General features: G+C 38.5%; 1 protein-coding gene across 5 annotated transcripts in view; it reads right to left on the reverse strand.

Annotated features, from left to right (window-relative positions):
• The window catches only part of SGMS2 (sphingomyelin synthase 2), a 61,226-nt gene that overhangs the window by 14,116 nt on the left and 31,465 nt on the right, over positions 1 to 15,645 (reverse strand). For 4 of the 5 annotated variants that reach the window (XM_027814929.2, XM_027814927.2, XM_055696434.1 and 1 more), the window contains exons 2-4: positions 3,237 to 3,899; positions 2,379 to 2,496; positions 422 to 575 (exon numbers count right to left, since the gene is read on the reverse strand). In XM_027814929.2, the coding sequence (XP_027670730.1) occupies positions 422 to 575; positions 2,379 to 2,496; positions 3,237 to 3,691 (727 nt within the window). In that variant the 5' untranslated portion in view covers positions 3,692 to 3,899. Of the gene's footprint in view, positions 1 to 421; positions 576 to 2,378; positions 2,497 to 3,236; positions 3,900 to 7,821; positions 7,952 to 15,645 lie in introns of all 5 variants that reach the window. The other variant, XM_055696160.1, reaches the window with a different exon arrangement.

Genomic DNA, 15,645 nt, shown 5'->3' on the forward strand with positions numbered 1-15,645 from the left:
CATAAAAATTCCTTTAAAAATCTAGGGTATATCAGCCACCTTGTACAAAGCTAATTTGCATAGTTAACTACAGTATGTTTTACCCAAAATCTGAGTAGCCTATCAATAAATAAGTAAAAGCTAGCTTGCTTCAATTAACCAGTAAGCACTTTATATAAAGATACATGATACAAGATATATAAAGATATATAAAGATAACATGTCTAGTAACATCTGGCCCTTAATTAAAGCCCACACCACTTCTTCTAACCCCACGTCCCATTTTCGCTCAAACAAACGATTATAATATTTCAAACCTGCAAACTGTGTATGACTGACTAGTAACTTTTGGAGGGCAGTAGTTTTACATTCACTTCTATCATGTGTTTTCCCAGTACAACAAATCTGAACAAGAAATGTGCAATGAAATACTATCACTTACACTCTTTGATGAACAGGTAGATCAGTGTTAGTACCACAGTGTGACCACTAAACAGGAAGTCTCCGCACAGGATGTGTGATCCTGTTATGGATAGACCACCACCAGAAATCAGTCGCAGGATCCTCTGAACCTTTGCCTGAGAATCTCCGTTCAACTATAAACACCAGAAAAAAAAAAAGTACAAAAAAAGCTTAAGCAGCACCATAAGTTACTTGAGTAAACTTCTTGCCCAAACATAAGTAAAGTCAGGGAGACAAGAAAAGGACACAAGTTGTCTTCATTTTCTTTGGCTTTTTTCACATATTCTTAAACAAATAAGCATGCGTATCAAAGTTGACAGGTGCTAAAGATCACCTTGATAACACTAGCATTCTGTCTGTGTTTTCCCAGGCTATTTTAAAATATGCATTGTATGAGAACAAACTGCAGAATATACTGGAAAAGTAAACATTCAGAATTTATAAGGTCAGGTATCTCACGATAGCAATTGACAGAACGGGTAAGACCCATCCAAAACTGGTTGCAATACAATACAGCCTTATGTACAGCTTCTATTATTCTGTTCAGACCTGAACAATGTTTTTACGGGGTAAGAACCTCAAACTTGCTTAATTTTAAGGTTTGGTTACAAATTCAGCCAGGACTTACTCAGTTTTAGAGGCATTTTTTTTTTTTAAACATGCATTAAGATCAGCTTTTGAGTGTTTGCCTACTATCTAGGAGAAATCAGTTTCACATCGCTGTTTAAAGATTAACTCTGGAAAAACAAACAAGATAAAGGGATAACTGAGTTTTCCATAATCAGAAAAATACTCATAGGACAGAAACTGTCCAGAAGAGCTATCAATTTTCTCCAGAGTTCAAGTAATTCATCCTGTTTTAACGCTAGCAAAATGCTCTTTCAGTATTTAAGTTTTCCTTTGCTTACCTTTTCCCACTCCTTGATACAGTCTACTACACACAAATTCCTCAAGCTACTAGAACAAAACAGTTAAGTCTTTACAACAGTCGTATGTAAATGAAGCTTTTTCAAATTGATACCGGTTCATAAGTAGTTTATCCATTATGTTCCTAAGTTGCCTCAATGTGAAAGAATAATTCTGAACAAACATTAAGCTGTACCTCAAGACCAATGAGGTCCTAGCCACAAAGTGACAAATTTATCCCTCAAGTAAATTGGCAATATTTTTAGGCTTCAAAATGCTTATCTTCTCAGCGCACAACCAATTGTTTCTTACTTTCAAGTGCACTGTTCCTTCAGTACAGCCAACACAATACAATGCTGTTCCAAGGCAAATACATGTCTACAACTTTTTATTAGTAACCAGAAGTGGCAGTAACCAAACTCCTTTGTGTCACTAGGTAAGTTGTCACAATATTTTTAAAATATTCTTGTAGAAATATTAGCATGTACATGTTCCTACATGTATCAGCTCATTTAAATAGCTGGACTTGTTTTAGTCACATTTATATACCTTTTGCAGGTTGGAAGCAGAGACAGGCAGCTGACTACATGTATTACAATAGCTCTTGACAAAACAGTGTGAGAAAGAGGACAAAGCATGTGATAACACTGTGGTTTTTTTAAAAAAAATATTGCAACACAAACTTGCTTATCAGCCTATGAATTACAATACTGGCCTTAGATATCCCACCATGTAAAAAAACAAAACATGGCTGCAGGCTTACAGCGATCAGCTTGAGCCTTAGAAGCAAGTTTACCAATTTGGTAGCAGCACTATTTCAAAACAGGTATCTTCCTTGAAAGCACCTTAACTGCAGCAACAACTTGAGGCCCTTTCTATATGCCACAAATTTTGGTTTATCACAACCTATGTTTCTGAAGACATCAGCTGAAAGTAATTTGTGTTATTTAACCCCATCTAGAACATTATGTTCTATTTGCTCTAATGAGCCATAAGGACTCAGGCAAGAATTAGGGAGCAAAAGCTCTTACCTTTGGTGCACACTGAAAATGCATTCCAGGCACAGGTAAGGTGGTAACATACATGGTAATACAGCGGTACAGATACAAAGTTCCTATTATAAAAAAGAACCTGCGTCCCACTATTGATCTGAAAGTAAGGGAAGAGGGGGAAAAGATTCAGTACAGAGTTCACATGCAGGATACACATAACAGTTATGGAGCTCTAGCTTTATTAGATAGGCAAATCCCTAGAATTAAAGAGCAGCTCCCCACCGCCCACTTCTTCACCACACACTTCTCTAAATCAAACAGCAAAAAGGCTTTCAAGTTTTAGTCTTGCTCGCTCATTAATAGTACATAACTACCACAAAGCTCCCATCAATTTAGTGTGGCCTCAGTTGAGTAGCCAGTTTGAATCAGTGAGCTTCTCTTTTCAGTCCCATATTATAACCATGTACTTGAGCCAAATATATCTAGTTTAAGCAAAGGAAGACAAAGGAAATAGCTTCTAGTCTAGCTACAGAGGACAAGAGGTTCTTTCTCAAATCTGGATGAGATTTTTCACATCATCATGACTTCCCCTCTTTAAACACAGTCATATCTGTGAATACACTTGGAAAAGCCCAATCCCAGATTAAAGTTCACTAGTACAATGTAGGTGTCAAGTTCAGATGTAAAAAACATCATTCAATAATCAGGAGAAACCAGTGTTTCTGTATCCACCATGGACACTGGAGCATTTTCTAAACAATAATTTGTCATTTTACTGCCAGCCCTAATTCTACAATGGTAGAACCTGCAGCAATATAAGATTTCTTCTACTCTAAGTGAATAATTGAAATCCACATTCTGAAAACATACAGCAGAGGGAAAAATATAGCTACTTACTTATATCTAAGAAACAACCACTGGAATATCCATAATCCAAGTAGTATTATTCCATTTATTTCTGATACAGAAAAAGCCCATTTCACACGATCAATGTAATCAAAAAATTTGTCAGGCAAGGGAGGGCTTAGCTCCTTTGGAGGTACTCTCTCATGGACCACAGTGATCATCACAGTTGTGAGAATCAAATTGAAGAGAGCATAGACAAAGGCAATGCCTGTTTTCCACCATTCCAGAGGAAATTTGTTCCTAGATTCAGCAGGCATAGCAATCTGGATGTAATCCGGATACTTCTTTGTTGTTTTTCGCAAGCCATTAGACAAGCCCTTTGGTTTGCTAGTGCCATTTTTGTTCTCTTCACTGACTGAGAGAGTAGGTCGTGAGTAGCCATTAGAAGTGTCATTGTTTTGACCCTCCATATGCTCTTCGAGCTTTGCTGTCTCAATGGTATTCATTCCCAAGCTGTATGGCCAAACTGGGTTAACTAATGACAAGTTTCTGGGCTCTCTGAAGTATGTTATTCCTGGAAATCCAATGTTCTTGTTCCTAGATAATTTTTGATTTCTGTGCAACTCTAAAATGTGTCCATTGTGCTTTCTGCTGTTCAGATACTGTAAAGCAAATCGTGAAGACAAATCTTTCTTTCCTCTAGAGCTGTATCATCTGGAAAAAAACCAAAACAGATACTGAGGACCGTCAGAAATAGTAATGTGACACTGAACAAAATGTTTATTCTTAAATACTTGAAAATGCTTATTCTAAGTTCCATCCAGGTCTACTTACATAAACAGTCAAAAGGCGAACCAGAGACAGGTGGGTACCATGAAATAATTCAAGCCAATTCCTACTGAATAACTTCGGGAACTAGTACCTTTTTTGCTTTGTTGGGGTGCTGGGGGTGTTGGTTGGGGTTTTGTTTGATTGTTTGTAGTTTTTTGGGTGTGGTGTTTTGGGAAAAAAAAAAAAACACACAAAACCAAAGGACAAGATCCACAGACTTCAACAGTCATGACAGCACTTGCTTTAGCAGTTGTCACAGTTAAGACTAACTAATGTTTGCAGCAATACTGAATTGTATGGAATGCCCCTAAGCAATAAAAGATATCTCCTTTTTGCCCTGCTATATGTACAATTAAGCCATCAGGACAGAAACCGGAGCTGCCAGTCTCCCTAACCACATGTCACAGAACTTGGCTTAAAGAAAAACAACCTGCTCAGGAAAAACCTGTGGAGTAACTGATCTCTTGATAGCAAGGATAAACTAAAACTAAAACAGTTTGGAAAGTTGGGCATTTGTGCTTTGATCCCTCCCCCTTTATCCTCCCCCCCCCCAAACAGAGAAGACATTTAACATAGTCAGCCTGCAAGTCCCACTGATTTCCTAACTACTGCCCTTACTGCTGAAAGGGAGAAGGGGGTAAAGGTTCAGATCCCAAATATGTGAGATTCATACAAATAATACTGAAGTAGTTATGCATTTCTAAATTAACCTCTCAGCAGTGTTTCTGAAATCCACTGTAATCAGTTGACCTTTTCTAAATCCCTGATCAACAAGTGTATGAAAACTACACATACATACCACATTCAGAATACTCTCTCTCAAAAAACCCAACAGCCAAGAAAACAAGTGATTTCAGGTGCTTTTTCTCCCTTTTACTAATCATACTGTAAACTCCACTTCCCTAAGAGAATGGGAAGTGATGCTTCAATACAATTAGCAATATTCTTTTAGAGCAGCTGCAAAAGTAATAGCCTTACTTAAGCCTGTAGTAGAATAGCATTTCAACTTTCAAATCCTTAACGCACACATTCTTCTATTCCCTGTCTACTAAACATAGGCACGTGACAGTATAAAAAGATTTGAACCAGTCTAATTGCTCAAGTTTTGGAAGTCAAGTCTACCTAGCATTCACCTACTAAGTCAAGACCCCCTTCTTAACATCATGCTATACATAAGTCACTGAAGTAGAAACCAGCAAAACTTGATACATTTTATATCTTGCACAGATGAAACATTTTTAGAATTACACATCTACTGAAAAACAGAAAGCATCACAGCAAGGAATAGCCTCAGTTATTTCCTTCTTCACAGATACCTAGCACTGCTAGTAACATAAGTAAAAGGTTTTGGTTTCAGGTATGTTCAGGTATTTCAGCCTTAAAGATTAAAGAGCATCTGAACTACAGATGAACAACAACCTAACAAGCTAGAAGCAGAATGGCACTCAGGTTTAGATATTAACTTATCAAGCAAAGGAATTATACTGACAACTTGCAGAAAACGTTTTGTTCCTTCCTGATTTTAAGTGGATTGTAAGGCATATCAATCTACCATTTCTGATGGCTCATCAAGATTATTTCAAGCAGAGTGCATACTGTGGTCAAAACTTTGTTTACATTGATAGTTCAAGGTGCTACTTATCGTCTGATCAGCAACCTGTAGGAATGTAAAGGTTTTCCTTTATAATACCTTTTCAACCCATTTCTCCCCTGTTCTATAAGAAAGCAGAAACTCTATTGACGAAAAAGACAAAGATACTCTGCTTGAAGCTTTCAGTCCCTTGCTGCCTATCTGACTGGCCAGAGAAGTGATGAAGTACCAACAGCCTAATGATCCTCTGGTACAGGCTGTAAAAGGAACTCCTCAGAAGTACGCAGGTTTTTCTGCCAAGTCCCTGTCCCCATTTCACATATCCATTCAAGTCCTCATGAAGGGTGTATTCCTTTCAGCTTCCATGTTGTCCTTGCATTAATTTAGGCAAAATATCCTATTGCTTCTTCTGCTGAACTTGGAATGCCCCCATACCAAAAACAGGAGATGCTCATAAACAGCCTAGTAGTAAGCCTTAGACTTCTTCAGTAACCATGCAGCAATGTTCTGACTTAGCCATCTTGCCAGCGGTAGGGATCTGAAAATCAAACCCAATTGCTCCAAGCTACGGAACATGCCCTGGGGGAAATCTCAAAGACTCACATGAAATTGGCCAAGCAACCCAAAAGGATAAATGAAAAAGGATGTAAGGGTTACATCCAGGTTTTAGAACAACTTTTCTTTTTGGAACCACTTTAATACCTTCTAAAAATAGACATGTACCCTCATCAAGGAGCAGAGCTTCTTAACCAGCAATATTACAGCAGAACTCATAGTTGCCACAAGGAACAACATATTTCAAGGAAAATATTAACAGTGAAACAGATGCAAAAAGAGCAGGGGTCCTAACTGCTTATCCTGAGCTTCTACTTGCTCCCATGCAAACAGCTCCTTCATTTTCTGCATCCCCATTTGACAGTCATTCAAAAGGAAGCAGCTGACTGGGGGCCACATACAGCTTTGAAACAAGTCTAAGAACGCACATCTACATTTGTCTCTTCATGCTAGAACTTAAGAATAAGAAGAAGTATTATTTAGCTTGTTAGTCATCAGATTTTCAAAATAAAGGTCATTTCACATAAAGTTAGCTTACAATTGGTGTTTCTCATCCAGTATTTTGAACTTCTGTAACATTTCTCAAAATATTTTATCTTCTCTAATTTATTAAGGAGTGAATAGTCACAATTTGCACAGGCTTCCCAAATAAGTAGTTCTTAACCTGCTGTTCCAAATATGAACAATCTCACTGTGACAAGAGCATCTAAAAATGTCAGTGATCAGTCTTACTGTAAGTTACACGTTCATATATAAGATGGAAAAGTTTCTAGGCAGAAGTATTTTTAAATCTCATTCACTTTTGTTAAGGTTGGCTCAAACATTTGATACAGCTGTAATACATTCTAGTATTTGGTAGCTGCAGAAAGAGGGTCTGTAAATATAAAGTACTGCAGAAAAAAATTACAGAATTTGAGATTACATGAAAGGAAGTTATACTATCATTGACTGCATCACAGTTAGCAGGAAACAACTTTTAGTTAGTTTGTATTTTCTTCAGTCTCGTTTTTAGGACTATCTATAGGACAAGAACTAGAAAAGAAGTTGGGTAGCCTCTGCTACCTTGACAGCAATGAATAAAACCTGGCTTTTAGGAGTTTCTCTTTTTAATTTTCATTTTTTTTAAAGCATTCCAGGCCACAGTTTGTTTTTACAGTATTCCTTCTTCCACACTATATTTTAGCCTCACAGCATATAGACCACCAGAGAAGGAGAAAAGAAAATATAACAAAAAAAAAGCAAAACCAAAAAAACCCCCACAAAACAACAAAGAACCCAACTGCAGATCTATGCAAAGTACATTCAGGTGTGCAGAAACACGACTGAGTTTAATAGGTTTGCTCATCACTACACTATTTCGCTACAGTAAATGTATTTTCAGAGCTGTGTCCATCTTTCAGCTGCACAATGTTTATGCTTACAATATATATAAATACATGCACAAAGTGGATTGCAGTTTATCTAACAGTTACAAGTTTATCTACATTCTCTAATAGGCTGCCAACACATTTCTTGCTCATGTGATGCTAAAGAAGTGCAAGTAAGAAAAAGCTGTATTACAGAGGTACCATTTTATTTAAATGCTCTCAGAACTGATATTATCATCATACAGTCACTTGCAATAAGTCTCAACTTTTATAAAAAGCATTAGCTACTTACCCTGTAGTAGTTTTCAGTAGTAGAAATTGAGCAGATACTCCCTCTACCTCTTGAGAAGGATTTTGCAAGTCTCTTACTTCGGATTACCGACGTACCAACAGAAGCTGTTTTAAGGACTAAATCCCTTCACCTACCCAGATAGACAGGAAAAGCTTCAAGGTTACTTGTTATCTATTTGTACAATCCAAGTTTTACCAGTTCTGGGGAATTCTGTTTCTTCACATCTCTTAGTAGTAAGAAAGATTTGTTTCCGTTTTCCTGGCATTTATATCCATTGTGTTCATCACAACAGTGCCATGTTTCTGAAACAGTCAGTCCCCAAAAGCACAAAAAATATTCATACCAACACGTGTAAATATGCAGATTATAAATAAAACATGGACATTTTTTCCTTAAGAGCACTCACCAGGACCCCAGTGATGACCTAAGCAAGAAAAAAACCCCACCAATCTTTGAACCCTTATTCTGAACACTGCTGAGTAGGTTTGCCTTAATCACGTGAAGGCGTCTTCAAACTCTTCAGCTGTTTGGTCCCCGTGCTCCAAAGGACCATATTTGGTAACTAAGAGCCTGATTCCTTTTAAAAGCACTTCATATCCTGACACCTTGACAGGTTTAGATTTTCCTCCTAGTTATTTACCCTTATCTTTTGGACCCAAGGTCACAATATCTGTTAAGTGGCAGTTATTTTTTACCTTTTAGTGCTAGAGTAACTCATTATGGCAATAATCCACATACACATGGCATAAACATGAGACAGTTTTATGACAGGTTAACAGTCTTTCCTAAAACAGAGGTTTGGTGAGTGGTCAGCGTCGTATCTGTAGAATCAGAAGTGCCAACAGAATAGTTCAGGTTAGAAGAAACCTCAAGAGGTGCCTGGGCCTCTGGCCAGGATGAGCCATGACATCAGATTAGGTTGCTCAGTGCTCCATCCCGCTGTACCTTTAACAACTCTCAAGACACACAACCTCTCCAGGAAGCCTGTTCCACTGCATGGTTGTTCTTGCAGTGAATGTTTGGGGCTTATTCTAAATCTACTTTTTTTCTACTATTTATTAGAAATTATACCCTTGTGTCTCATCCTCTCACCCCTGTGAAGAGCCTGGCCTTGACATTCCTGATGACCTCCCCCTGAGCCTTCTCCAGGCTGAAGCAACCCAGCTCCCCCAGCCTCTCACGGTGCCTGTGCTCCAGCCTGCTGACTACCCTGATGGCTGCTCCACTGGGCTTGCCTCCAAGTTTGTGTTTCTCCTGGATTGAGGACCCAAAACCAGACAACAGTATTCTAGATAAACCTAAGCACTGAGCAGAGAAGAATAATCACTTCCCTATAAATACTGGCTATGCTCCTATTAAACACAGCTCAGGACAGTGTTGGCTGCCTTCACTGCCAAGGCACATTGCTAACAGCCTTCTCAACAGAGCCAAAAGAAATATCGACCTTCTTCCAACAGGCTAAAGACTCCCTTCACAACTTCTTCAGAACAACAACTCCAGAAAAATGAGACTAAAAATAAGCCTTCTTCCTACTTAATCCATACTTTCAAAAATGAGCCTGTTTCAGTATTTCACATCTGGACAGAGAAGTCTGCCAGCCTAAATTGATACTTAAGCTCTGTTTCAGAATAAAGGCAAAAAAGGTGCTGTAGCACTGCATGTTTCGTAACATTGCAAAGAAATGTTGGGCTTATGCCCCTCTTTCCACTCATTAGAAAATGACTATTACAAACATTCTACAAAGAGTGGAAGTCACTGTACTAAATCAGTCTTATCAGGCAAAATAATTCTGAAAGAGTGCCAAAAGAAACCTCTGGATCAGGCTTTTATGTAGTTTGTTGTCTGAGCGTCTCTAGCTTCTCACTGCTAATTGCTTTCTTTCTGCTACAGCTTTGCAGACACTGTTGAAGAGCCACTATCCAGAGCAAGGTTCTTCTCAAAGAGACAGCAAGGTTTAAAGGTTTGTTAAAGACCCTAGCAGCACATCTGATGCCCTACACCATTTCTAGCTCACACAAAAGTTGCAGATTACTGGCTCGGGGCCGGGGGGGTGGCAGCTGGCACAGAAGGCAGGAATGTTTTCTAGACAGTTTTGTGCAATCCTCCACCTAGTTACCAAGGGTAAAGGTTCTGCTTCATAATGGAAAGTCAGACCCAGAGATTAGTCACCACTTTCAGTACAGGGTGGTGAGGAATGGGTGACTAATGTGTACTTTAAAGTGACTCTGCTACAGCTTATCAGCTATCAGGTCACTAGAAGAGGAAGTCACATACTTACAGTAAGTTTACCAGTGATACACCCTAAAAAATATTTGAGTAATTAAGAAGATAATGTCTGTAGAATTTTTCCCCTGTACTACTCCCAAAACCCAGTAGAGCCAACTCCTAAATAAGAGGTCACATTTATGAGAACATTCTTCGATCTTTTCTGCAGCAATATGAATCCTCCTCCTACAAGTTTAAAGACAATAATTGTGTAAATCTACAGTGTTTTACATTACCAGATAATAAATAAGGAATACATGCACAAGCCGCACAACTCAAGCAAAAGCTATTTTGGCACTGAAGTATACACAGAGGTTCATAGCTCATAAATCACATTTATCAAAAGTCTAATACAGACATTAGTCCTTGCAAGGCATGACATTAAAAAGTCAACTGTTAACTGTAGTCCTCATCTAGTGACAGCAGAAAGACACCACATGAATTCTTAGGAAGGACATATTTAAAACTGATCAGTATCATCCTATAAGCCAGTTTCACATATCCCTCAGTTCGAGTGGCACATGACAAATTACAGATCTCTTCATGGGAGCAACACTTGCTGTGTTCAGAGGCTCGAGCAGTAAGAAACCTCTTTTCAGGAACACCAATCTCTATCCCCTACCCTTACCTTAGGGTGTCCTGTATATGTATCCTGATCAATGTTTTACCCTCTGTGCCAACACTAAAAATCTAGCACACTAGACACTGTCAAACAAATCAGGAAATAAGTACTGAATACCTTCTCCTCTCTTCCCCCTAAAAACTTAAGAGATGGTTTTCAGCTTGCTCAACTCTGATGCAGCTGCCTGGAAAGCTTCATGAATATTAGTTATGAAGGATGATACAGATTTAACACATCCTCTATCGTTGACAGTAAACACAAATGAAATATGATCTGCTCCCTATTTTTGTTTTCCCCCCTACCTTCTTGCCACAACCACTGGTTCATAACACCACCTACCAAACAGCAACAGCACAAGGCTCTGGTATCAAAACCAACACCTCCAGTGAAATAGAGATAGCAATATTCAGACCTCTTTTCCAAGCTGTTTGTTCACAGGCTCAGACACTCAAACCTACATCCAGCTCACAAACTGAATATTTGCTTCCTTCTCCCCATGCCACATCCCTTCCCCCCCCTCAGCTTTTCATGCTATTTTCAGATGTAAACCCAGGTAATTTTCATTCTAACATCAAGAAGTTAAGACTAGCAAGCCATTTCAGCAACTACCATGATCAACTCCATACAGGTGTTTACGCAGGGGATTAGAACAACAGCACAGAATTGTCTCACAGTATATTATTTGAGCTTCCAGTTTGCAATAACCAAAATTACATCAAGTTTTGTATATGTAACTGGGGTTTCCATTGAAATTCTACCCATCAAGTTTAAGCACTACACAGTTAAAACTGTTAAAAAAAAAGTCATCACAACCTAAGCTTCCAATGTAGTCCCATGGTCTTCCTTAAACTTGTTCAAGTGTTCCGTAAGCTCCAGGTGTTCCACTGATAGAAAAAAATATTTTCCACTTACGCTGACAAGAAAAAAATGTTTCTTTTTTATATTATTTAATTAGTTAGGAAAGATGAATCTAGCTTTAAATACTACACATTTAAGTATTATGCACTTCAGCACTTCCATCCTCATTTTTGTTTCTGCCACAGATTGACAAACAGAACACACATATCCTTAGCATTATTATCTCGTCTTCTGCCTGGCACACTCCCCACAACACTGGGTATTATTGTTAAATAAAAGTTTCAAAAGGATGCTAACACTGGGCCAGCAGTAGAAAATAATTACAAATACCACCAAAGTTCTTTAATACCTTTCCCAGATATTTTGCTATCTCCATTTGAGCCTCACCATACAGGTCAGAAGAGGCCAAGGATACTATTAATGTGTTTTTACTTCCTCTCACAGAGCTATTATTTACCAAACATCTCCAAAATAATTCAAACTTTTCTTCATTATTCCCTGCTAAACTCCAGCCTTTGGTAAAAAAATATTTTCTATCCTCCAGCATTTTAACAACTCTGCATTGAACACCACTGCAATAACATCTTTTTAAGCCAAGGCTCTCATGAGGCTCGGTACAGAGGCTTTTACCATTCACAATAGTTTCTTTTATTGCTTTTTTAAAGCTTTTTAGAAGGATCTAAAGAACAGAGTTAGTCAGAAAGGATTTAAAGAACTAAGTTAGTGCTTATCCTAAATTCCCATTTGCTAAAATTGCAGTATTAAAACTACTCCTGCAAGAAAACAGCGAAGTACCATCTACAGCATCACTCCTAGAAAAGCCATCATTAGATTCTCTCGCTGTAGCATTAGACAACTGCTTTGTAACATCTACATCTTGTACACGCACACACAGCATGACTAAAAACGTACAAATGAAAGTAGTAACACAATCACTAGAGTTACATTGATCTTATCCTACCATTTGGTGAAATCTGGTGTCAAAGTACTGAGGTTACTCTGCATCTACATAAAATGCTTTTATAATACACAATATCACATACCTCAGGTAGCAGCTTCCACTCTGTAAGCTACCTGTTATGGCCAAGGAAGGCTTCTAGCCATCACTGAACCTGTTATCTTTAGAAGTATAGGAAAGTAAATGATCACTCAAACTAAACAAGCATGAATGAAGTGGAAACACAAGCTGGTCAATCAAAGTGCCTGCTAAATGGCATTTGTATCAGTTGCCCAGTGTGCTGCAACCAAATATTGTTTTCCATTTCTTTATTTAAAGACTTGAACAGCCAACACTCCTAACACTGAGTTTTGAGTCAAGATACTATTTCTGCAGCAAAAAACACAAGATGGAACCAATGTCCAAGTTTAACATTTTTCTTACTGTCCATGAGAAACTGGGGGTGGGTGGGGATGGTGCAGAAAAGAATATGTGATCAAACAAGATGTTTTAGAAAGGATATCTGGAAAACGTTATTTCCAAACATATTTCTTGGTTCCCAGTCACATTTCCATGTGTGGTCTTAGAGCTCTAAAACTGGTTTACTAAAGAGAAAGCATTTTATAAAGAAATATTCAATAAGCATTTAATAGCATTCTTATCCCATGTTCAACCAGACATCTATATATACACACTGCTTTGGGAGAGGAAAGGAAAGAGGAAGAGGTATCACAATCTAGCTGAAATGTGGAAAGACTAACTACAAGGTGACAAACAGATTCTACAAAGTGTTCCCTCAAAACACACTGTAGCAGCCAGAACCGCAACAAAACAAAAATGAAAACTGTTTAAGAGAGTAGAGTCAGTCTGATCTGTAGACTCGCCAAGATCAGGGATGCTGTGAATGTGCTAAGTAACCATGTTGTACAGTAAATATGTGGTGAGTCAACTAACTCCACATGATCAGTTACAAAAGTCTAAGGTAAGAACTGAAGTGTTGACTGGAAATAATGTAATTAGTTTTAAAAGAAGGGAACACAGAACTCTGCAAAATTAGGGCACAGTAAAAAATTATTGTAGCCTACCAACTGGTGTCTTCTTGTGAAGAAGGAGATTCGATTACACTTTGCTATTTTTGCTGTGCTCCTGCATAAATCTTCCCCAGAAATATCAATTATGCCAAAAGAGATTTGCATGTATCAGCAAGGACAGTTCATGTACTGGCTTTAGAAGTGACCTTGTAACTTTAGGGCAAATTGACATAATCCAAGAAAATGACTGTTTAGAGCTGAACTTAAAAGCTAGACACAATAGTTGCTTGGATTTCAAGTGCTTTCATCAGCATAGCACTGCAGCAATCCAGGCCACTTGCGATGGTACCTACCTAGCTAAACACAGCCTGGCACAAGGGCCTGCAGAATCCTGCCTCTGCTAAAAATCAGGTGTTCCACAAACTGCTGTTACACGGCCATTTTGCAGCTAGAGCCTTTTGCACACGACTCTGCGCTTAACTACTCTCCTCAAGGAGAGTGTGGTCTTGCCAGGAGTAGGCCAGTGCATCCAGTATCATCTGTGGTACCAGTATCACCTCTAGCACCCAAGACCACACGTATTCTAGAGACAGCAAAGGGCACGAAGCGAATGCTCATAGGGACTTGATCTAGGTCAACCATGCCAATTGAGTAGTCACTACTTCAGAAAGAGGTAACTTCAGTTTCATAGCTGTATAATAAGCACAGAGGATAACACTCTCATGAGACAAGGACAATATTAAGCATGTCGATACCATGCCTTGCATGACAGATACTGTGTAATAAGAAATACCTCCACAGCAGCAATTACAGAACTGCAAAGGAGACACACAAAAGCCCTCTAGACCAATGCAAACGCATGAGGAAGAAAACTAAAGCCACATGTACATTAAGCTACAACCCTAATATCCAAGTTGTGCTAAAATGCTAACGACAGCTGGGGCAGCCCAAGAAGATGTCCTGAAACATTCTACACTAACCCCAGCTCAGGCAATTTCTTAGAACTGTTTTATCAAGACAAGATACAAAGATGGGGCTTGTTCAGGACTTGCCATACAAGCTGCCACCCAGAAGGGCATCTTTTATTTAGCTGGAAGCAGAAGTCCAGCTGGGATACTAGCAAGTCTCACCCCACATTAAGCTGTTCCACTCCCCTCAGTGCAGCAGTAATGATTAGAGTTAGTTCATGCAAACGGTCTAGGCCATGCCATTTTAACTCTTATTAAAAGTCAATGTTAACTGTACTTCATGCAGTTAAATAGAATTATCTCCTTTGCATATCTGTATAGAGAAAAATTGCGGATCATAAGTTACTCGTGTATTGGGTGGGTTTTGTTGTTCTGGGTTTGGGTTGTTTTCTTGTTGTTATTGGGGTTTGGGGATTTTTTTGTTTGGTTTTGTTTTTGTTGTTTGGTTTTTTTTTTAAAAAAAAAAAACCAACACACAAACAGAAGGAACTTATTTTCCCCCCCCTTCCTAAAACTTTGACTTCAGTAGTCAGAGGTTTTCTTTCAGGCCATAACTGATGAACAAGTTTTGATGCCTTGATCTTCTCAGAAAGAAGCTCCCACTGAGCTAAGGTAGCAGTCAATTCATGAGTACATCTGGTCTACATGTCTTCAACTCCCCAGACAGACTTGCTTTGGGTGAAACATTTCAATTTGTTCCCTTGGACCAAGTCTGACATTTTGCTCATAATGAATTTGTGTCAAACATGGTGAGATTTAGCAGAGAAACAAGTAGCAGCCACTTCATAAGTGGAAAAAAATGCCCAGGAAATTCTAAACTAACAAACTGGAGAGGTTTTCTAGATGTACATATACTGCCAATTCACATCTCTGGAATTATTAAGTGACACAGCACTGGCAGGAAAAAAGAAAAGGAAGCAGAGGCTGCCTTTGCTCTTAAACTCAGTCTACAAACTGTCCTAAACCTATAGGACTCATGAAAAGAGGAGACGAAAGGTGTGGAAACTGTGTTTTAAAACAGTCATAATAGCAACAAGACAAAGAAGTCATCCTAAATAATACATTTTCTGTCAACTAAGACTATCTTTTACTCCATTGAATCACACTGTTACAAAATACACAACAACAGAAGTTCTGCGTCCT

The sequence above is a fragment of the Falco cherrug genome, chromosome 1, assembly GCF_023634085.1.
Source record: "Falco cherrug isolate bFalChe1 chromosome 1, bFalChe1.pri, whole genome shotgun sequence".
In the NCBI taxonomy this organism is placed as follows: Eukaryota; Metazoa; Chordata; class Aves; order Falconiformes; family Falconidae; genus Falco; species Falco cherrug.